The 21,109-nt window shown below is 49.3% G+C and overlaps 8 protein-coding genes across 8 annotated transcripts; 4 read left to right on the forward strand and 4 right to left on the reverse strand.

Annotated features, from left to right (window-relative positions):
* Positions 1-683: 683 nt before the first annotated feature.
* Positions 684-4,048, forward strand: FTJAE_2839 (gtpase slip-gc; the record flags this gene model as incomplete). Its single annotated transcript, XM_037349074.1, has 6 exons — positions 684-1,023; positions 1,079-2,212; positions 2,260-2,837; positions 2,894-3,150; positions 3,211-3,545; positions 3,597-4,048. 6 exons carry the CDS (start codon positions 684-686, stop codon positions 4,046-4,048), a joined length of 3,096 nt encoding a protein of 1,031 aa, XP_037209956.1.
* An 894-nt stretch (positions 4,049-4,942) lies between these two features.
* On the forward strand, positions 4,943-5,813 carry FTJAE_2840 (thioesterase family; the record flags this gene model as incomplete). The annotated part of the gene is made up of 5 exons (XM_037349076.1): positions 4,943-4,987; positions 5,276-5,341; positions 5,388-5,502; positions 5,547-5,691; positions 5,744-5,813. 5 exons carry the CDS (start codon positions 4,943-4,945, stop codon positions 5,811-5,813), a joined length of 441 nt encoding a protein of 146 aa, XP_037209957.1.
* Positions 5,814-5,972: 159 nt separating this feature from the next.
* Positions 5,973-7,269, reverse strand: FTJAE_2841 (uncharacterized protein; the record flags this gene model as incomplete). The annotated part of the gene is made up of 2 exons (XM_037349077.1): positions 5,973-7,041; positions 7,100-7,269. 2 exons carry the CDS (start codon positions 7,267-7,269, stop codon positions 5,973-5,975), a joined length of 1,239 nt encoding a protein of 412 aa, XP_037209958.1.
* Positions 7,270-8,652: 1,383 nt separating this feature from the next.
* Positions 8,653-9,310, reverse strand: FTJAE_2842 (uncharacterized protein; the record flags this gene model as incomplete). The annotated part of the gene is made up of 3 exons (XM_037349078.1): positions 8,653-8,657; positions 8,717-8,997; positions 9,051-9,310. 3 exons carry the CDS (start codon positions 9,308-9,310, stop codon positions 8,653-8,655), a joined length of 546 nt encoding a protein of 181 aa, XP_037209959.1.
* Positions 9,311-10,601: 1,291 nt separating this feature from the next.
* FTJAE_2843 (uncharacterized protein) lies at positions 10,602-10,952 on the forward strand (the record flags this gene model as incomplete). The annotated part of the gene is made up of 2 exons (XM_037349079.1): positions 10,602-10,800; positions 10,855-10,952. The coding sequence occupies 2 exons, from the start codon at positions 10,602-10,604 to the stop codon at positions 10,950-10,952; spliced, it is 297 nt and encodes a 98-aa protein (XP_037209960.1).
* A 661-nt stretch (positions 10,953-11,613) lies between these two features.
* FTJAE_2844 (component of actin cortical patches LAS17) lies at positions 11,614-13,450 on the reverse strand (the record flags this gene model as incomplete). Its single annotated transcript, XM_037349080.1, has 4 exons — positions 11,614-11,660; positions 11,756-12,430; positions 12,477-12,558; positions 12,608-13,450. 4 exons carry the CDS (start codon positions 13,448-13,450, stop codon positions 11,614-11,616), a joined length of 1,647 nt encoding a protein of 548 aa, XP_037209961.1.
* A 2,378-nt stretch (positions 13,451-15,828) lies between these two features.
* On the reverse strand, positions 15,829-17,069 carry FTJAE_2845 (uncharacterized protein; the record flags this gene model as incomplete). Its single annotated transcript, XM_037349081.1, has 2 exons — positions 15,829-16,661; positions 16,850-17,069. 2 exons carry the CDS (start codon positions 17,067-17,069, stop codon positions 15,829-15,831), a joined length of 1,053 nt encoding a protein of 350 aa, XP_037209962.1.
* A 2,515-nt stretch (positions 17,070-19,584) lies between these two features.
* FTJAE_2846 (uncharacterized protein) lies at positions 19,585-20,181 on the forward strand (the record flags this gene model as incomplete). Its single annotated transcript, XM_037349082.1, has 1 exon — positions 19,585-20,181. One exon carries the CDS (start codon positions 19,585-19,587, stop codon positions 20,179-20,181), a length of 597 nt encoding a protein of 198 aa, XP_037209963.1.
* Positions 20,182-21,109: the final 928 nt, after the last annotated feature.

Here is a 21,109-nt window from a genome sequence, read left to right on the forward strand (position 1 = left end):
ATATGTACAGAAGTCGTTCTTAACTTGAGGTGCTATTGAGTTAGGAAGGGCATAGTGTAATAGAACTGATGTTTACATGCAGGCTGGCAAGACCATTTCCCACGCCATATGTTAATTTTGAACTTCAGTTTGTTGGACCAGCTGCCTGGACCCGATCCACTATCGAAAGCTTTAATAAATGACAATGATTCACCCCCTCAGCGCGAGCTATTCTGACCATTATTTTAAACCACTTCCCTCATTTTCATCGGTGAGACTTCTCTCCTCCAACCCAAGTCAGACTGTGAGCAATTCTCCCCTTCATCCAACACTTTCTCAAAACAACACTCCGCATCGCCAGTCATCCAGAGTTCAAGGAATATCATCATTCAAGGTAAGATCATTCTCCCTTCCTCTTACATGATATCGCTTGTTTTCCTCCTGATATTTCTACATATCAACACTGCTTCATCCTCCCCGTCGTCTTCTCATCCCACCAACAACACCCTCTTCCCATCTCCATTCATCCTGATCTTGTATCATCCTTCTCCTTTCATCCTCCACTTCACTCCATCATCATCCCACACTCTACATCGCACACCTCGTTCTACCACTCAAGAACTTCTATTCATATGTTTAGCCTCATTCACCAGCGGCTGTTGACATTTTTTATTCAAGAAGACCTTCCTATCCCTCCTCGCATCATGGACACAATCCAGGTGGCGGAGGAGCCTACGAGCGTGAAGCGTGAGCGCTCCCCAAGCCCAGTGCCTGAGGGGGAGAATCGCGACATCAAGCGCCAGGCGGAGCCGTCATCTGCAGTCGTCCGCACACCTCCAGAGTTCCCGTGGCGAACCTGCCAGAAGCTCAGCGCTGTCGAGCGGCTGAAAATCAAGGAAAAGGCCGTCGCGCAGGCTCAAGTGGATTGCGAGAAGATCCGAAATGTCTTGGAGATGGCTCTCTACCGACTATCAAAGGATCCCGACACCAAAGACGCTGTCATGATGGGTCAGAACATCATCATGGAGTGGCTGAAGGAATATGGTAAGCTCAGCAATCCCACATGCCACTCTTTTGATAGCTTCTAACCAAAGTCCAGAAATTGTCTACAAGAAACACGAAACCCTTCAGATCCTCGTAGGCGTTGAAGGGCCTACCGGTGCAGGGAAATCGTCGTTCCTCGGGTCACTGCTGCGTATTCCGGAGTTGTTTCCATCTGGTCAGGAAGCAGCGGCCACCGCTGTCGTCGGCAAAATCTCCTGGAATGACGTGGATGATCCCGAATGTGCCTTCCGAGCCAACATTGTCCTGCGAAAGAAAGAAGACATCGAGAGTGATATTGAGTCACTGCTTACAGAGCTCAATCGCTATTCATCTCTTATGGCGAACACGTCCGAAGGACAGGACGGCGAAGAGGCTCTCAGTGTCGCCGATCAGAAAACAGAGTGTAAGAACAAGATTGGCTACGAACTACCCAAGATCAGAGCTGTCTGGGGCATCGAGAAGCGCGACCTAGAGAACATGGCTAGTAGGTGCCCTGAGAGGCGATCATACTCCGAGACTGTCAAGAGTATTCTGAGCAGAAACAACCGGGCTCTGAATATGCTCGAAAAGGGCACCTTGCATGTCAGCAGGCCCACCGCTAAGCAAATCTCAGCTTTGATCAAGCCTTACCTGGACTCCACTACTGTTCAGGTGGGATCAAGTGTCACTTATGCGGTTTGGCCTCTCGTTGAGGAGGTTCATATCTACGCCAAAGCAGATATTCTCAAAGCTGGCATTACGCTTGTCGATCTCCCTGGTTGCGGCGATGCGACAACCAGTCGCTCCGAAGTTGCGCAAAAGTTTTCCAATCAACTCGATGTTCGAATGGTAGTAAGCCCCATCATTCGAGCGACTGATGAAAAGCAGGCCCAGTCGCTCATGCAGAGTGGATTTGATGAAGCGCAAATGAGAATTCGTGGCAAGCTTGATGGAAATGGTTTCGGCGTCATCGTTTCCAAGATGGATGAGCTCAAGGTTGACTCGTATATTTCTGGCTGCGAAGAGCTTCGTGGTGATCAGGAAATCCTTGAAAAGGAAGCCAGAATCGATGAACTCAAGACAGAAAAGTCCACCCTCAAGTCTCAGAATGGACGATTGAAAGACAACAAGAAGCGCGCCGAAGCTTGGAAGAAGAGGGCAAAGAATCTGTACCAGAAAGCTATGAAGAAACACAAACAGACACTTGAAGGTAAGTTTATCACTTTTCTAACAGCCCATGCTGATGACCGATCGCAGTGAACCCGACCGAGAGCGATGAGGAAGTCAAGAAACTCCGAGGCACCATGGACACAAAGGACCAAGAGTTCGAAGCAGCGGACAAAGCGCTTGACCAGCACCAGTTGCGCCTGGGCCAAATTGAGAATGAGTTGGCGTACCTGAAGCACTGGCTTCATCATCGCGCGAGCCAGACTCGTAACAGACGAGTCAAGAAGCGCATGCGGGACGACTTCATCACTAGACAGGCTGAGTATGAAGATGTCGCCCCAGGTAAAACATCTCATTCTCACCAAGAATATGTGCTTCCCATCTTTCCTGTATCAACCAAGGCTTTCTGGCAACTGCAAAACAGGGAAGCGCCATTGGAAGGATTTCCCACCCCCAGATTTACTGGAATCCCTGCTGCAGAGCAATGGCTGCATCGAGCCACCTTGAGAAAGCGTGAAAAGCACCTCGACGAAACCCTGGATGGCTACCAGAGCCTCATGGCGATGATGAGAATCTATTCTCAGACAAGCGGCGGCGATGGAAACTTCAGCTTCAGCAGGTCTGAAGTAGAGACTGCACTGGCTGAGACCCATCAGATCTATGCTTCTGTAAGTTATTCCCAAAAAGGAGAAACTACTTGAATAATCCATAACAATGTGTACAGAAACTGTCCGCCAAACTGGCCGAAGCCTGCGTCATGATTCAAGAACTTGATCCCCTTGAGCATCGAGGTCGCGCCATGAAAAGATTTCTGAACGAGGCGAGAAGGATTGTTCAGCGATGGGCATACAAGTTCCCCGACGATACCACGAGCACCATACGAATGCACTGGGGCACATACTATGCCAACATCTGCCGTTATGGAGCAGAGTATAAGAGCTACACAAGCCCTAGGGTGACCTATAACTGGATGAACAGCCTGTGAGTAAATGTGCCTTCTCAGCCTGTTGTAGCAGCACGTCCACTAACCATACCTCATAGCGCTTCGCCAGTTCTGAAGACTCTTGGGAAAGACTGGGACAACAAGATGAACAAGAAGTTGCCCAAGATCCGGAAGCCCATGATGGCCGCTTTCTCCGAGATATTCAAGGAATATCTCGACCAGCTCCAGAAAGACATCAGCACAAAAGTGCCATCCCTTGAAGTGAGCTTCAACAATATGAAACCCATTCTCAGCGCTTCTCAGCGAGCGACGGCGAACAGGATTCGAGGCACCATTGACGAACTGTCTCAAAAGGCTTCCAATGTCGCATTTGATTCAGTCGATTACCTGAAAGAAGAAATGAAGCCCACTTTTCAAGAGTGTATTGAGACTGGTATGTTTTCCCATTGCTGTCTTTGAGATGGGTGATGACTGACGTATTCAGAGGGCATTGGTTCCTATCGGAGACGAAGAGAGATCATCAATGAGAAGGTTGAGCAGGATGTACAGCCCATGTGCAACGAGATGCTGAACCGTCTCGCTGACGGCCTGGCTGAAAAGAAGGCCGAGGTGCCCGGCCAACTGGTCCTCATTGCAGTAGAGGCCGTCAAAAACGTGAAGCAACAACTGTCTTTCCTGGTGAACAATCTCGTGGAGAACTCCTCGAACGGTTCTGAGAGAAACGTCCAGAAAACCGAGCTACAGACGAAAATCCGAGAACTAGTCGAAGCTTGGGAGGATTCATGGGCCGAGAAAGGAGACTACCCTGAGCACATTCTCGATCTGGATCTCAGCATTCCAGAAGAGATTCCGGCGCCCATTGCGTTCGATGAGGAGAACCAGGACGACTTCGATCTTGACATGTTCGACGACGAGGACGTGGGAGACACGGCTTAAGCCCATGATGGACTTGGGGCGAACATTGCGGCGATTAAAATTGGTGCTGGGTATGGGATAATTGGGAAGATGGGCTCCACGGGAGATCTACAAGAATGGCGTAAGGGACATTTGCTTCGGAATTTGCATGGCGAGAATGGGGTTTGGAGATGAGATATGAGGTTGATGATCCTCAACAATATCCCCCTAATTAGCACAGATCAGATTGGCAGATACCCAAATTGAAAATAGGACACTATTCTCTGTCACTCCTTTACTCTCATCGCAACTTGTGCTCAGCGTGCTAATACTCATTGAAGAATCCCCGGAACTTCAACGAATACAGGAAAGAGAAAAGACCAGATTGGCCTTTTCGATAACTGAAGTCTGGTAGCAGTTTAGAGAGTGAAGCGACTTCAGCATCGTAATACTCTGCTTAGATGGAGATGGCCACCAGGGAATGATATCAGGTTCATATGTCTGCGTCCTCTCTCAACCCTCGCGCCTGGGAGCGACATCGGCGGGGAGTTCAGTGATCGAAGTCGAACATCCTAGAGACAGAGGAAGCGCGAGCGGGCGGAAAAAGACAAATACCTCAGGTGCGAGCTTTGAGGAAGCCTTGACTCCAAAGCCTTCCTCCGTTCTTCCATTCAGATACAGGGCATTTAGAAGTGTGATACCCGCTCCCAGTGGTAGTTACGTCAATTTGGATGGTGGGGCCGTTCCGTTGGCGGGGGTCAATCATTACCCCGGAACTCGGCTAATCCATCTCGAACTCCGTTCCCATATCTCGAGCTTCTCTCAACATCGCTCATGCAATACGACGGACGTGATTATATCTACTGAGTCAATCTTCAGAGCTAATACCTCAGACATTGAAACAACCGTCAGGCCTATTTCATCTCACCCGCCACAATGTCTGGCAAGGTCAAGCTCAATCCCACGAAATTCACACAAGCGGTGCGTACACCCAATACACCTTGAGGCGCATGCATTGCGCAACCAATGGCAGCTCATACCACTCGTGTCTTTTTCAAATCTTGGCAGCTAACTCGCGGTTGTGTTCTAGGTCGTGCGCTCTTTCATGGCAGACTCGGGTCTTGAGCCTCGGTATGTACCCCAAGCCACTGATGGAGGCTCGGCATTCGTGATAAGATCCCGATACTGACTTCTCTCGCTTCAGTCTTCTAGGAAAACATGTATAGACACCTAAATCATGAGACTGAGAAGTTTATTGACATGCCGTAGTTCCGCGTCACCAGTGCCACAGAAGGCAAAGTCGACTTCGAGCTTGACATCCAAAAAGAACACACCGTCCGTCTCTCACCTCATCAAATGAGCTCTCACTGACCTCATCCAGAACCGTCTTCAGACAATTCATGGTGGCACACTTGCCAGTCTCGTCGATCTCGGTGGTTCTCTCGCCGTCGCCTCATCAGGCCGCTTCGCAACAGGCGTGTCAACCGATCTGAACGGTACGTAACTTTCTCCATCATGTACGACTCTGCTGACTTGGCAGTGACATATCTGAGCCCCGGAGGCCGCCCGGGAGATGTTCTCAAGGGCACTGCCACACTCGACAAGATTGGCAAGACACTTGCTTTTACGCAGGTGACGTTCACCAATAGCAAGGGACAATTGGCTGCGCGAGGAAGCCATACAAAGTGAGACTAGCCATTATTCGTTTATGTGGAATTTGTGTACTGACTGAACAAGATACGTTACTGGTACTATGGGTGAAGATGGTCCATTCGTTGCTCCAGCTGAGTTCTCAGACGTGGACTAGACGACATCGCAAAGTTTAAACATTCTGTTGATGCGGTAGATTTGAGATGTACTAAATATCATAAAGTATAGAAGGGTGGTATCATATCTGTAGAAGTTGTCCAAATTCATTCACGCCCATTATCTGTCATAAAACGATTCATCATCTGTCCCAGCACCCCTAATGCTTCTCCGGGTATGGCTGAGCTGGTACCTGGGGAGGAGTACCATCAGCCTGGTGGTTCAAGCCCACCGTCTCCTCGTGAGGAGGTGGTGATCTGGGCTGAGACACGGGAGATATAGCATCATAAGCCGCGTACTGAGGTTGCTGGGGTGCATAGTAACCGTTTTGCTGCTGGGGCACGGGTTGCTGAGGACCATACCCCTGAGCCAGATGCTGCTGTTCCGGCTGAGGGTAGTACTGCTGCTCAGGCATAGGTGCAGCATTCTGTGCCTGGGGAGGGACTTGTCCATAACCCCAGGCCGTGCGCTCTCCAGCCTCAACGCCCTTCACGGGCTCCTGGTCCTGCTTTGACCAAATACCATTGTTCTTTGCACGACCGATAAAGAACACCAAGCACAGTACAACGAACTGCGGCCAGATTCCAAAGACGACATCGAGTATGTAGTAAGCGTACTTGTACTCACGGTCGCCATATGCACTGCTCAGATCGGTCCAAGCAGCCGTCGACGCCATGTTGAACGTTGTGCGCAGAAGCCAAACAACTGATGCAGCGATGAACATGTTTGAGCACCAAGTAAGAGCATTGTCCCCCTTAGATTGCACCCTGATCATAATAGCTCGCGTAACGATAGCAAGAGAAATGACAAAGACCAAAACACTAAACGCAAAGCCGATCTGTCGAGACTTGGTGTAACTATCCACACCAACACTAGCATCGTTGAAGAAGACTTCATACACATATCGAATCCGAAGACCGAAGGCAGCCAAGGCGAGAGCGAAGAGGATAGTTGCTGCGATGTATGAACCGAAGCGGAAAATCTTGCCCTTTGGATCGCGTTGGCCTGTCTGGACCATGATGATACCAGTGCCGAGACGTAGGAGGATTATCATGACGAGAATATCGGTGACCAAATCGTAAATAAGCGCAAGAGTAGCGAGGACTTGCACGGTAACTTGTAGAGTCTTTGAGTAGTGCGAGTCGAATTCACTGTCGATTCTTCCACTGTAGTATAATCGCGTGTGCACGACTGAGACGACGTATGAGGCGAACTCGAAGAAGGTATAGCTAAGATTCGTCAGTTATTATAGTTCATCAAATAAGCAGTGGAGGATGTGGAGCATACCCTGAGAACACTAAGAGTGCCAACTTGAGATATGTGAATGCAGTTCTCGCGGGATCCCTCTTGCGGCGGACGAGGCAGAAACTGCAGAAGAATAGAACGACAGAGGGGATCCATGCTCCAAGAAATACCATGGCCCCATGGGCGATCCAGTATCTCTCAAGCTCATACATCGTTGTATGTTGAAGTTGTAACTGCTAAGTGTCTTGATGAATGTTGAGTCCAAGGATGTGTATAAGTTACACAAATGTTCGTATATCCCCGCCAAAACTCGGAGACAACAGTGTCGATAAGTGTCAAACCACACCACACATAAAAATAAAAGAGCCAAGATATAAAGATCAGAAACACAAACTTGAGCGACCGTCCCCCTCATATTTAGCTGCATCACCTCTTTAGCTTCCTCATCACCTTCGAGAGTTTTCAGGGCTGAAGCAATTGGATCAGCACCCTGCATCGAAGCACACAAGGCCAATGGGCGAGCACCCGCGCTGCAGGGGTCCCGGCACTGCCTCTCCGGGCGTTTTAGAGGCTTCGCTATTGGCTTGGCATACATGAGCTCTGCATCTTTTGTAATTTGCCAGGCTCTCAGGCTGTATCTCACTTTATGGTCAGGCGTAAATTTGCAAATTCTTTTAATATTTAATTAAATTATACAGTGAGTTCTGTATTGTTGTGCTGTTGGACAGTGATGGTTAACCGCCGACGTTGAGAAACTAAACTCTAAAGACACCAATTATAGAACTTTCACAGTAGTTTCGGGTGGTCCACAATATTCGTAACCGCCCAGAGGATACGATGCGATGTGATGCTGGCGCAGGAGTGTTACGTACGACTCGGTCACTGGCCCAGCCGCAATAGCGGATTGAATCGTGAATCGGCATCTCAGTGCCGTCTCAAATGGGCAATGACCGTGCGAAATGCCTTACAGTAGTTTCTCTTGGCACGTGGTCTGGAGAAATGTAAACGAGCGATGCTTCTGGGGCTGAGCAGCTGTTGTCTTTTCTAAGCACTTTATCCGAATGTGTCAGCACTGTGATTGATTATAGATGCTCGTATTGTTTGAGGATGAACTTGTTGAAACAACAAGCTAACGACTCGGACGTCGATTGATAGCGATCGCATTTGCTCCGGATATCTTCTGGCCGTAAATTCCCATAATTATGAATCAGGAGAGACTAGAGCCTCCTGTCCTTGTTCTTTTCCCGGGTGTATTTCAGCCCAACCTCATCGCTGCGATGGCCTCACTGCCAAGACAATCCAGCCCTTCCTCTCCAACTCAGCCACGCTGACACTCTCACGAGTCCAACCCGCAGCCTCAATCACAAAGACAACATCCAAAAGAGAACAAAAAGACGAGCACTCAATTAACATGTTCAATTAGTCATCTATCATCGCACTTCCCATCACATCAGCCTCACGAATTCCTCTTCGCATACAAAAACGTCGGCATCAAATCCGCCGCCGGAAAAAGATCCCTCGTCCCAGTCTTTAACCAACAATTCCCCCCCTTGACCTCATAATTCTTCGCCATCTCCCTATTAAACACGATACTATCACACTGCGTCGCATTTTCGTTCCCGCCGTTGATCTCCGTGTACATTGCGCATGCATGCATACAGTCGAATGCCGTGTAAGCCAGTATAGGCACTATATCGTTCCCGGGGTAGTCGAACCCGCAGGTAAATGTGAATACGTAGCCGTCGTTGGTGGTGTAGTCGTCTTTACCGTTTGGTTGGGAGCATGCGTCGGGGAGTGTGAGGTTTGTTACTTGATCTGCTGGTTTGGGCTCGTAGAACTTTGACTCGGTGGTTTCTATGGTGTCGCTTGCGCTGGTTGTGAGGGTTGGACAGGCGGGGGTTTGTATCGCGGATGCTCCTGGGACCTCAGACACTTGTGAACTGTGATTGTTAACATTTGTGCATTTGTTAGTATGGAAGTCTGGATCTCGTACGTTTTGCAGCTGACCAGAGCTGATCCAAGACCTCCACCAACACCTGCTCCAACGACCACGGCTGTGACGATAGCAACAAGTGTGCATAGGCCCAACATACTTAAACCAAAAGGACTCTTCCGCGCCTTGACGACCTGAACATAACCCGACATTGGATCCTTCGAGCCTTGGCTATAAACACCATGAGGGCTGACCTCTGGTGCGTGAGCTGCGCTGTCCGAGTAAACCTCGAGGCCTTCGTGATACCGTGTCTCCGACATCCTTCCAGACCGAAAAACGTTTCCAGATATTCTGATAGAAGAGCCGCACGGCGCGGGTTCAAGCCAGTCCCTTGAAGCTATGTGGGAAGGCCAACTATTAAAAGAAGGCAATTGTCAATTACAAGGCTTCGGGCTCAGGCTCGGTACCGAGCGCACAGCCAAGCCATGCCGGCAGCTGTCACGTCAAACCCTTGATGTATCAACTCGCCGGCAGAATTTGAGTCACTTCGTGGGTATATATCTAAAATGAAAGTGGCATTTCAGATCCTGCAGGATCATTTTGGTTACATCGACAAAACCTTATGAATCTGCTAACCAGATGGAATGGGATGAGTACCCACATGGGCCCGGTAAATCGGCAGTTAGATGTTGATTGTGGTAATCGCCGGGAAGCTTGGTGTATCTATAAGACAAGATGAGACTTGGTCTGGAGCTTGGGAGGAATCTCAAACACTGGTCTGTGAGGAGCGAGATGAGGTGATGTTAGTCAGCAAGGGCCTCGTTGTAGTTACATAGTCGTTATCAGTCAATATCGCGTGATGGGTTTCATATTGAGCTCTTTTGTTCCTCCCGAGAGGAGTAATAGTGAATGCACTGTCGGCACCGAGGCCGCCTCTCGTCCCATTTGCGTCTCCGGCGTTGAATCCACACGGGTTCGGAAAGGTCCCACAAATGCGGCATCAACCATCGGAGGTTTAAGTTTAATTGATCACGGAGCACCATAGCAGATGAACTCCTGTACGAAGTACTAAACGACGATCAACCTTACTGCTTGTACAAGACAATTAAGTCCATCAATCTAGCCACTCTGAACCTATACCCCAAACCTAACCATCCCATTCAAACCTACAACCCCCAAGCCCACCTCAGATCGACGATCTCCCAAAATAAGCATTCTCTGACGTCTTCCCCATTCCCGAAGAACCTAGCTTCCACTTAGAAACGGCCAAGCATCAGATCAATTAAGAGTGACATGTCCTCAACGGCTATTAGCTCACATTACCCTGTTTTCCACAAGGCTGACCGAATGCAAAACACTTCTTACCTCATCAAGACGCAATGTTTCACAAACCCTCTCTCAAGCTCGTCGCGTGGTTGGGTGACGTCACATGCACATCGCGAAATCGAGAGCATGACGACGTCACGACTTGTTCTTAAATCCAGGAACAAGAAAGTTAACAAGATAAGGTATTAAAAAGGCAGCCAAGAGCTCTCCTCCTTACAAAGCCTTTTCTCAACGAAACACAACACTCACTTCCTCGGTACCTACACAATAACAACAACAGACAAAATGGCCATCACAAGTGCTATCAGCGACCTCCTCAGCTCCATCTACGAGCTTCTCGCCTCAATCTTCAACACCGTCTACTCCGTCATCCACTCCATTCTCACCGCTATCCTCGGCTTCGTCCAGGGTTTCTTCAACCTCATCGGCGATGTCGTCTCCGGCCTTGTCGAGGTCACCGGTGGCGTCGGCAAGTTCGTAGCCAGTGAGTTTTCTCCTCCATGTTCCTATCATTTTCCGCGTGCTGACCATGATATAGGCAACGCTGCTATCCTCGCTATCGGCGCCCTCGGTGCTTTCGCCTACGTGAGGTACACTGCCCAGGGACGAGCTGTTGCGAACAAGAAGACTCAGTAAATGCTTTGATGATGGAAACGGCCTTGGGAGGTTTGCTTGGCGATGGATATACACGATACCCTGATGCACGGTGGTGAGGACCTGGTTGGTGTTGGGATACAATGGAAACTGTCTTTCGCTATTGAATTCTACCTTAGTTTAATGAGTCAAAATTAATGCGATGCCTCTCAAACTTTCGAGACCTTCTATGGTAGATCTTGTACTTGGCATTTTAAACTGCGGCTCAACCCTTCCTTGCTGGCTCTGCAGATCATGCATAGCCCTTGTGCTAATCTAGATCACCTTATCCAGTTGCCGTGCTAAATCCGTTTACTGCCTCCGATGCTCACGAGACTTGGGTCTTGTGACCGAGACGAAGGAGAGTCTGTGCATCATTCAGACACAAAATTATACGGTGGAGAACATTCTAACAAAATCACCCGAATTGAGAATAGAATTAAAATAAATGTCATAATTCGTTAATGTTGTAGGTTTTCCAGTAAATACTCCAATCCCAAACTTGTCTAGATCCTCGAAACATAATATCCCAGAATATACACCTCATTTCATATTTATCCCAGTCTTGCGATATATCCTGTGAAAATTTGGTTGCCCTCATAAGCCATCAAGGCCGTATCGTTTTCGTTCAATTCATCCGCCTTGGTAATCGATGACATGTCGTTCAAGTCAGAGTAGCAAACATGGCCCGCATGAGCTTAGGAGGAGGTCCTGTGCAGCCGAGTCAGCCACACGTTCTCAAAAGACGCGAATAACATAAAAGGCGCACCTTTAACGGTACTTAGGTACGCTAATGGACATCCTACCTTTCTTGTCCTTCTCAATACGAGGAGGTTTGCGGTGTTCAACCACCTTCTCCAATCTCTCTTCTCGGATAACAAGCTGTCCGTCGGGCAAGCGCTCGGCGCGGACAATTTCGCCGCTGGTGGAACGGCCTCGAGGTCGGTGAGCCAGCTCACGTTCCAGAGCCTTGATCTCCTTTCGAATCTCACGACCACTTCGGGACCGAGAACGAGACCGTACAACGAGCTCCTCAGCGGGATGATGGTGATGGTGGTAAGAGTCCCAGCTGGAGGAAGTGGTGGTTGTGGTGAATCGAGATGGCGAAACGTCTCGGATGACAGTCTCCTCAGCGTATTCGAAGGGTACTGGTTGCGGAGGAGGGGGAGGGCCAGGCTGGTAGAAACCAGGAGGTGGTCCAGGCTGAGCCATAGGAGGAGGCATCATCTGGACGGGTGGCGGTGGCATTGGAGTTTGTTGAGGAGGAGGCATCATCTGAACAGGTGGAGGAGGAGCTGGAGTTGCGACTGGCATAGCAGCAGGTGGTGCCTGGGCTGGAGGAGCTTGAACTGGGGGAGGCGGGGGAGTCTTGGCTGGCGGCGGTTCCGGGGTTGGCTCTCTGACCTTCTCCTTGGGCGGAGGTGCAGGCAAAGCAGCAGTAGGTGCCTTTGGTTCTCGAGAGGCGGCAATTTCAGCTTCAACTGCAAAGTGTTAGTAGCGTATCAATCTTGCAGACTGCTAACTTACCCTTCTTGTAATCCTCGCTGACTTTGAGAAGCTCGTCGATGTTGTCTTGACCAAGAGCCTTTTGAACAATGATTGTGGTGCCCTGAATATTGTTAGAGGCTATGATTCACGTTCTCAGATTGGCTACAAACCTCTTCAAAGAATGGGTATCCGAGATCAATGAGAGCTCGCTTGGAAACAAGCTTGGCAGGAATGCGAGTCTTGCCCTTCTTGGGATACTCGCTCTTCACTGTAGTGCCACCGCTGCTGCTGGAGGAGCGGCTTGAAGACGAAGAATACGAGCTGCTTCGAACAGACCGAGTTCGAGTTGATCGAGATTCTCGGCTGCGTCCGCGACGGTTGCGAGATCGAGTGTATTCTCGCTCACGAACACGCTCAGGCATGGATCGGTAATCATCGTCGCCATAATAGTCGGGCTCAGCAATCTTGATGTCGTCATAGTACTCATCGCCGTATCTGCGAGGTGGAGGCAGTCCTCGGCTCTTGGGAAGAGGAATAGGTGTGTAAGGAGGAGCACGGTAGTCATCTCGAGGATCTCGGTGATCTCGAGGACGGATATCCTCACGGCGAGCAGGAGGGGGGTACTCCTCGCGATCCTGGAAGATACGTGGTCGGCGGTCAAAGGTGTCAAGCGATGATTGTCGACGGAGGAAACCTGGTCGACGAGGTGGAGATTCGCGGCGAGGAAAGTCTCGCTCTCGTTCTCTCTCTAAAACATCTGTGCGGCGAGCCCAGGGAGGTGGCATATCTCGCTCTCTTTCTCGCTGAGGCTGATAGCGATCATCGCCGTAGTAGCGACGGTCACGGATGTCTTCTTCTTCGTAGTAACCGCGACCGGGTCGACGGTCATATCGCTCATCTGAGTGGTCGCGGCCTCGTGTGCTGCGTGTATAAGAGCGATCATCATCGAAGCGATCTCTGTTTTGTTCGCCGCGCATTCGCTCAAAGCGATCGCGGTCCCAGCGTTCGGCCATTATAACTGTGTGTGGTGTGGCTGCTTAAGCAGACCGGAACGTATAGAGGCTAGTCCTCCGGTGTTAGTGGTATAGCTGATCGCCTTTTAGCGAAAGGGTATCAAGTGCAAGTTAAAGGTGCAAAAACGATGATGGGAGAAGGATGGAGGAGAGAAAGAGAAAGAAGAGATCATGTATTGGAGGGTGGAGGGTGGGCGGGATACTTGATGAGTCGAGAGGGAGGGAAGAAGACCAAGGATTAGTGGTCGGCGCATTCAACTGGGATTGGATGGACCAAGATGGAGAGGATGGATGATGGAGGGTGAGAAGAGGCCGATGACGTTGACAGACTGATCCAAGACCCCGCTTGTCGAGACATTCCAGGGCCGAACTATCCAAGTGGATCCCTCTACTCTCAGTGGCTTGTGACTCTGTCTTAGCGACAATTACAGGGGGCTGAGCGGTACAATTGCATGAGGGAAGAGCCCTGGAGCTCTACACTGTCCAGCTGATGACGACTTGTGATGATATCGAGTTAAACAGTGAGACCGCACAGCACATGATTTACATCAATCAAATCAAGGACCCTTGAAACCCTCGAAGAACCAATGCACGAGATCGGGAGAGAAACGTTACGTGCGTAGGAGTACAGTACACAAACACAAGCTCACACAAAGAACCACCACTGTAACTTGACGCCCACTCGCTTCGATAGTGGTCTCGACGCCCAAGCACAAACCAAGTGGGCCGGCATAGCCAAAAGCCGGATTATGGCACATGAAATGCAGGGACTGGGATTAGTTGAGGCTGTGAGAAAATTGTTAACAGTCAGATAATTCTCGATAACTGATCAAATCTGTAGAACCATATGTGAATTCCCATATACGACAAGGAAACAGAAACATTGCATGTATGTCAAGTCTTGGTGTTTTACTACCAAGGGAATGATCATCCAACATGGGCCGATCCGAGTGTGCACTTCTAAAAATGGCATCTTTATCAGGTTAACCTACCCTTCTCCATCTTGACGTTAACAAAAGAGAGAGAAGAAGCCCACCGGGAACAAAGTTTCTCAAGCCTGCAGGGTCTTCCCCTGAAGGGGAACTAAACGATGGAGGGGAGAGCCTCAAAGGGCGGGCTTCGTTCTGAGACCAAACGGCACAAGCCGTGTTCTGTTTTCTTTGATCATTCATGGTAGCCCAAAGCTCGCCGCTCGGGCTCTGCTGCGTTGCATTTGGGTTCTTGGCCCGGCAGATGGAATTTCCAATGGGTAACTGCAGAATCGAGGTCTGTGCAACTTGTCCATCGGAATGACATATTCTTACCGAATCCTTTTTTTGGGAAATAGCAAACTTGTTACAGGGCCGTGTCAGCTTGAGTGGTCTCCTTGAGGCCCATCCTTGACTGAAGCTGTCGTGCAACCAAGGACCTCGAGTCGCGGGGAGATTCTCCTGTACGATGACGTCGAGAAACCAAGACACAAGCCCTGGCTCGACCCACACAAGCAACGCAATCTCCGAACCAATCATGTCTTTCAGATTCTAACCAAGAGCTGTTGGGCATTGAAACTCGAGATCTCCAGAAGATCACTGAGACTCGGCAGGATCCGACTACATTGGGCAATCACTGCTTGGTACCTGATCAACCTTGGGTTCTCGGCCTCCACGGAATCAGTTCTGATCTGGACTTCTACGGCAGCTGAATGAGATGGGACCCTTGTTCGCCCTACGACGGGGCCGCTCTTTGTGCCTTGGTCTAAGGGACGGACTGCTAGCTTGTGCCCTGCAGATGCCAGCTCAGCTTCACCGTTTTGTTCCACCTTTTCTTTCATCTTGAGTGTTTGGGCTAGTGCTCTTTCATGACCCAGCTCGCTCAGATGTTGTCGAAAGGTGCCTGCGGTTAGTCTTTGGCGTGTCAGAAAAGGTAAAGCCCTGGATCAGGGGATAGGAAATAGTCCGTCAGCGGGCATGTTGAGTTTAAGCCAAACTTATCCAAGTGCTTTTGTCACTCCGGGCCCAAGTCTTGCCTTCCGGCCATCTTTTGGCTGTGTCAAGTTCGACGAGGATATCCTTGGCTCTTCTTTCAGCACAGGTCACCCAGTGGTAACTTGTCAAGTGGCATCACATAATCAGCCTATGATCGCCTCAGACTGTTTCGGGTCGTCTTAGCAAGTTCTGCTAATTATTACTTATAATGTTTGGTCTTTCAAGCGAGTATCATGAAACGGCCCTTCTCATACAGGCATTTGCATTCAGCGTTGTTTCACATAATCTAGTGGATTGCCTATTCAAATTCCGCCTTCAAAACGCCGTCCTTTATTGTGTGCCTTATACGATCCCGAATCTCACCAACCCCTAGCTCTCCAGTTGCACCTATGTTCTCCTTACTTCGCAAGCCCTCTAACATCCCAGGCTGACAGCATTAGCGAACAGGGCATAAGTATCCGCGTGGTTGATGTTCTGCTCAGCAGTCAAGCTTTGGAGGAAGTTGTATCCATAACCGCCATAGTCAGAAGTGCCCTTAATCTGAGTAAGATGGGTCATCTCGTGCAGGTTGGTGTTACCCTGATCCTGAGCATGGCAGGTTGAAGTCGTGGCAGGAAGACGCTCAAAGTACAGATCGCAGTAGGCCATGTAGTTTCCACCAGGAACAGTATACGCGAGAACACCGTTCTGGCACGCGCCGTAAACATCGGTACAGTAGTATCGAGTATCTCCAGCGTTGGTCGATCCACACTCAGCAGCGATCTTGGCAAAGACATCAGCGACAGTCGAGCGAGTCGCAGCGTCAGAGTTCTTAAAATACTCCTCCACCTTCGCAGCAGGACCGTTGGACGCAGCCTCCTGAGCAGCAGAAGCTTGTCTAGCACAGTTCGACAGAGCAGCCTGAGTGACCTGGAGCTTGCTGCCTGAGCAGTCACTCTGGACTTGAGCGCGCTTCTGGTGGAAAGCGGTGCGGACGGAGAAGGCCTGGGGGCCGTCGACTTCGGCGTTGAGGCGGTTGGAGTAGAAGGGGACTGAGCCGATCAACTCGGTGGAGTTCTCCTGGGCGAAGGAGAGGGCGCCGGATGAGAGGACGCTGAACTTGCCGCCTGCGGAAAGATCGTGGAACTCGGCGATGTCGAACTCGACTTCATAGGAGTTGCCGGAGGGGATGCTCTGGAAGGCGGTATCATCGAGCTGGGTGGTGTCGAGGGCGATGCGAACACCGTCAAAGGGGACAGTCTTGCTCTCTGTTGGAGGTCAGCAAGTGAGTGGCTATGGGGATAGTGACTAAGCGAAGGTAGTGGCGAGGATGTGTCGAAACGTTTCCTTGCTGTGCTGTTGAGGCTCGAGTTCCATGAGCTCATTCAACACTCAACACCAAAACAGGTTACATTCTCACTCCATCCGACAGTACCTCACATCCAGAAAGTCTTACCGGCAGAAAAGACCTGAGCCCTCTCAACAGGAGCCGTATCAAGGAATGTTCCAACCTTGAGAAGCTTCAAGTTGCTCTTCCCGTTGTTGGTGATAACAGCCTTAACCTTTGAGTTCCCCTGCATCTTCAACTCAACGTTCAGGGGAGTAGGAGCGCGCTTATCCACCAGGGGCGCAGCGACAGCCATGGAGGCGAGAGCAAGACCAGCAAGCAGCTTCATTTTGAACGATAGACCAGATCGAATGAATGTTATTTAAAAGAGTGAAGAGAATGGAAAAAGAACTAACGAAGGAATGAAAGGAATGACTGCTGTGAAGAGGATAAAGACATGATGAGGGACTCGAGGTATCGTGAATACTTATACGAATGTCGAGTTGATACCCTGCGACTCGTCTGGACTCGGGAGCAGGGGACTTGCGACGATATTGATCCGTCTTGGTGTGGACCGATTCAGGGTTTCGTTTCGGACATGTCAATATGTTTGACACGCGCCATTTCCGCTCTCCAATCTTGGCGATTCTCGAATTAATTATCCGAGAATTAACTTCCAAGATCACCCACCTTCTACCGTCGCCGTACTTTTATGCGATTTTCGCTATTTGAGTTTATCTTCCGATTCACGCAATTAACCTTAACTTTCGCCATTGACTCTGTCCGATGTAACGAAATCGAAGATCTCCCAAGATTAAAAAAGGATCAAAGTCAGGTCCGGGCGTCATGCCCTTTCGAAACACACCATGTAGCATCGTCAGCCAGGATGAGTACGCCCCACAATAGGATCGGTCAAGGCTATAAGAGATCGTCGTAAACCAAGGTTACGAGATTGGAAGGGTTGTTTGTGAATATATTAAAACAAGGTGTTTCCCCGTTTGACTTGAGACGGCTTTGGGCCGTTGAGGAAGGAGATTGTGGTTTGTTGTTTGACGGGCCGTTTCTATAGCGTCATGAGTTGAGATTATTGGATAGAGGTATTGCTTACGGATTTGAGTAGAAGAGTTGGGCATGATGATGTATCAGATTGCTGACGGCATGTGATTTCAAGACGGTAATAATTGTTTCGATGGCAGCTATGATCGCCAACGCCTAAAGAGCCGAAAACATTGCACCTCACGATCTTTCGGTAAACTGATAGATCTGATGGCAAAGAATCTCAAGACGTCTTGGCTTTCCACTACGCTGCATGTCTCCAACGTCTAAACAAGCCCCTCCACACTATCACTTAAGCTTATACCGCAGCCTCCGATCATTTTCATTCTCGCATCTGACAAGATTTGCCAGGATGATCAATTCATCTGCTGCGGCCTGATAGACCCATGATACTTGAAATAACGTACAAAGATCGGCACGGATCATTGACTTGAGAATCTTTAGAGCAGGTGCCAAATCTAATTCAAACAAGCTTGCTTGGGCCAGTTTGAGAACACGACTTGCGTACTATGGTGGAAGAGTTCTATTGGTAAGACGCTCCTGAATAGTTTTGAGAAGGATGCATTCTTGCATGTGAGTCTTGTTTGTTTGCCTTGCCGCGTTTGTCGAGATATTAAGACCGTTTGAAGAACCACGGAAATGATATCGCATGAGGAATATGAGCTGCAGTGCAATTCAAGCTGTCCTTAGATCTTTTCCAGTCAGGCGGCCACACTTCTATGTTGTATTCGTCTGTTTAAGGCACCACTGGGAGAACTGGTCGCTTGTAAGATGTTTCCAGATGTTGTCCAGAGTATGTCACCATTTACCCTGGACTAGTCCGTTAACAGTAGTAGTCGCAACGAGTCCCAAGTCTCGCCAATTCCAGCGCATTTATGGCTGTTCAAGATGTACAGCACTTATCTGTTGGTAATAATTGCATGGTCAAGTGCGATTGTAAAAAGTTTACATGATTACTGTGGTATGATGCTGATATTGAGTACCCCATTCCCAGCAGTAAAGGGAGCACCGTCGAGGGGTCGACAGGCATCCATCCATCCAAACGCCAGCCAGCAAAAAGACATCATGATAGAAACTCAATTGAGAAAAAGAATGATCACGCTGGGGATCGAACCCAGAATCTTCTGATTCGTAGTCAGACGCCTTGCCATTGGGCCACGCGACCGTTTCTTGTTATTGAATTAACTCTCGAAATCGTCGCTTACGGATTCTGCACTCAAACTTTTCTCGCTAGACCCCGGAAGATTGTCCGCTCAAACTCGGTACGCCGCCCACAACCCGCGCCAAGCGAACGAGAGCTAGCGACTGATGGAATCTGCTAAAGAGTAAAAGTCTCCATAGCGGCGTTCAATAGCTCAGAGTAGACCCTGGACTAGAACTGCAATAACAGTTTCTTTGCGCCACCTTTATAAGGGAGGGTTAGGCGGCACAGCACAAAGAATGCAATGCCAATGCACGTGAGATACCGACAGCCCCTGGATCTTGCGTTAGGTTAGGGGATGCAGTCGCGTACCTTTTAGCTCAGACGTAAGGTTAATTATTATCTTAAGTTATTTTAATGGGACGTACTGTACCTACTGAGCTCAGCTCCTCTGCCTGCACGCTCATTTCATTCTCTCGGTGATCAAATCTTCATTTCATCCTCACACTCACATTCACATTCACACTCGCCTCACTCTCCTTTATGCCATCATCTACGTGATACAGGGACTGAAACAATCCCTTGTTCCTTTGACGTCAACTCACTCATTTCCAATTCTTTTTTCATTGTTGCCTTGCGGGTTCCGTTCAAAAACCGAGCTCATGCCATGGCCATCTTCGCGTCCTCAGCTGTCCGCCTACTCATCGGCCTCACAGTCGCACTCACCTTCATCGCCTTCTTCACACCAACAGGCTACATACCAGACGCCGCATTATCATTCAGGATGCCAGCTGCACTAAAAAAGCTCGACGTCTCCATCACCCAGGAGGAGAAGTATCCTGTTCTTATCCGCGCAACCGTCAGGAACAACAATGACGAGCCCGTCACCATCCTCAGCTACGGCTCACCCCTGGACCCCTTGGGCATTTCTCTTGGCATTCTCTACATCACGCCAAAGGGCGACAGCAAACCACTTGACATTATGCAGATTGAAGCATCACGGCTCTGGCCGCCTGCTGATGATGCTCTAATTGAGATTCTGCCTGGCCGAGCGGCAATTTGGGAATTCACCCTCCAAGAACCCGTTGTTCCGATGGACAAGGTTTTTGAGGGGGCGACGGTGCAGCTAAAGGGGACGTGGAATGCTGTGTGGACAAAGGAGAAGAAGAATGTGGACTACACATCATTTGAGGAGGGCACACCAGCAAACGAGACTCTAACAGGGCCATTCAAGTCAAACATCATCGACATTGAAGTCGTATAGACACGATTTGTATCATCATCATCATCATCGTTATTATTATTTGGCGTTTTGGGGTGGCAGGCATGATTAATTGGTTCACTTGTCGCTACGTTAGATGACTAGAGTGATTGACGGGTTAATTGGGAAGACAAGCAAGGGGCGAAAATATTTTTTATTAGAATACATATAATTCAATCCAACCCAACCCAACCCAACAAGCAAAGCAAAGCAAAGCAAGCATTCTTTGTGTCTCCCTGAAATGCCTGCAGTCAGCCTTTCGACGCAAGCCACATTCATACCCTGGAACAGACCATTGACCAACCAAGCCCAGGCACGGACAAGTGTCTTAAATGATATCCAGAGCCACCCAACGCCGGCTGTTGGGTCTAGCATTCATAGATCGTTAGTCTGGTCAATGATTGATAACGTCGGTATTGCTAGCTTGAAGACCGGCGTTCCGGAAACCCCCTTTTCCAAATAAGCGCTATCAACTGACAACACTACCCTGAAGCTGAAGAAGTCATGACGGGTGTTGGTTCTGATGAAGAAATGCTGGTACTTGGGATTATCATACGATGAACTGACAATGCATGCATGTGTAGATTGCCCTTGTGCTCAACCAATCACGAATGAATTGTCGTTGGCACATCCGGACTCCCAGACATGGCTATTTATATTAACCCGGTTGACAGCAACACGGTCCTTTTCCCCCAAGCCTGAGTTCATCGCTTTTTGCTGACATCAGGTTTCAATTGTTATCTCTTGAGAAATGTCACTGAAAACATCTATCTGTTGAGACAGGTTTTGTATTCCCAGGCTGATGGGATACTTGACTGGTTTGGCCCCGTCACACTTCTTCACATTTGACCATTGAATCACCGGTAATTGAAACGATGATCAGTCGACACTGTCATTTTACACGGTAATGTATCGATGCTATCAAGCCGTT

Source organism: Fusarium tjaetaba (genome assembly GCF_013396195.1).
Source record: "Fusarium tjaetaba strain NRRL 66243 chromosome Unknown NRRL66243_c0000059, whole genome shotgun sequence".
Taxonomy (NCBI): Eukaryota; Fungi; Ascomycota; class Sordariomycetes; order Hypocreales; family Nectriaceae; genus Fusarium; species Fusarium tjaetaba.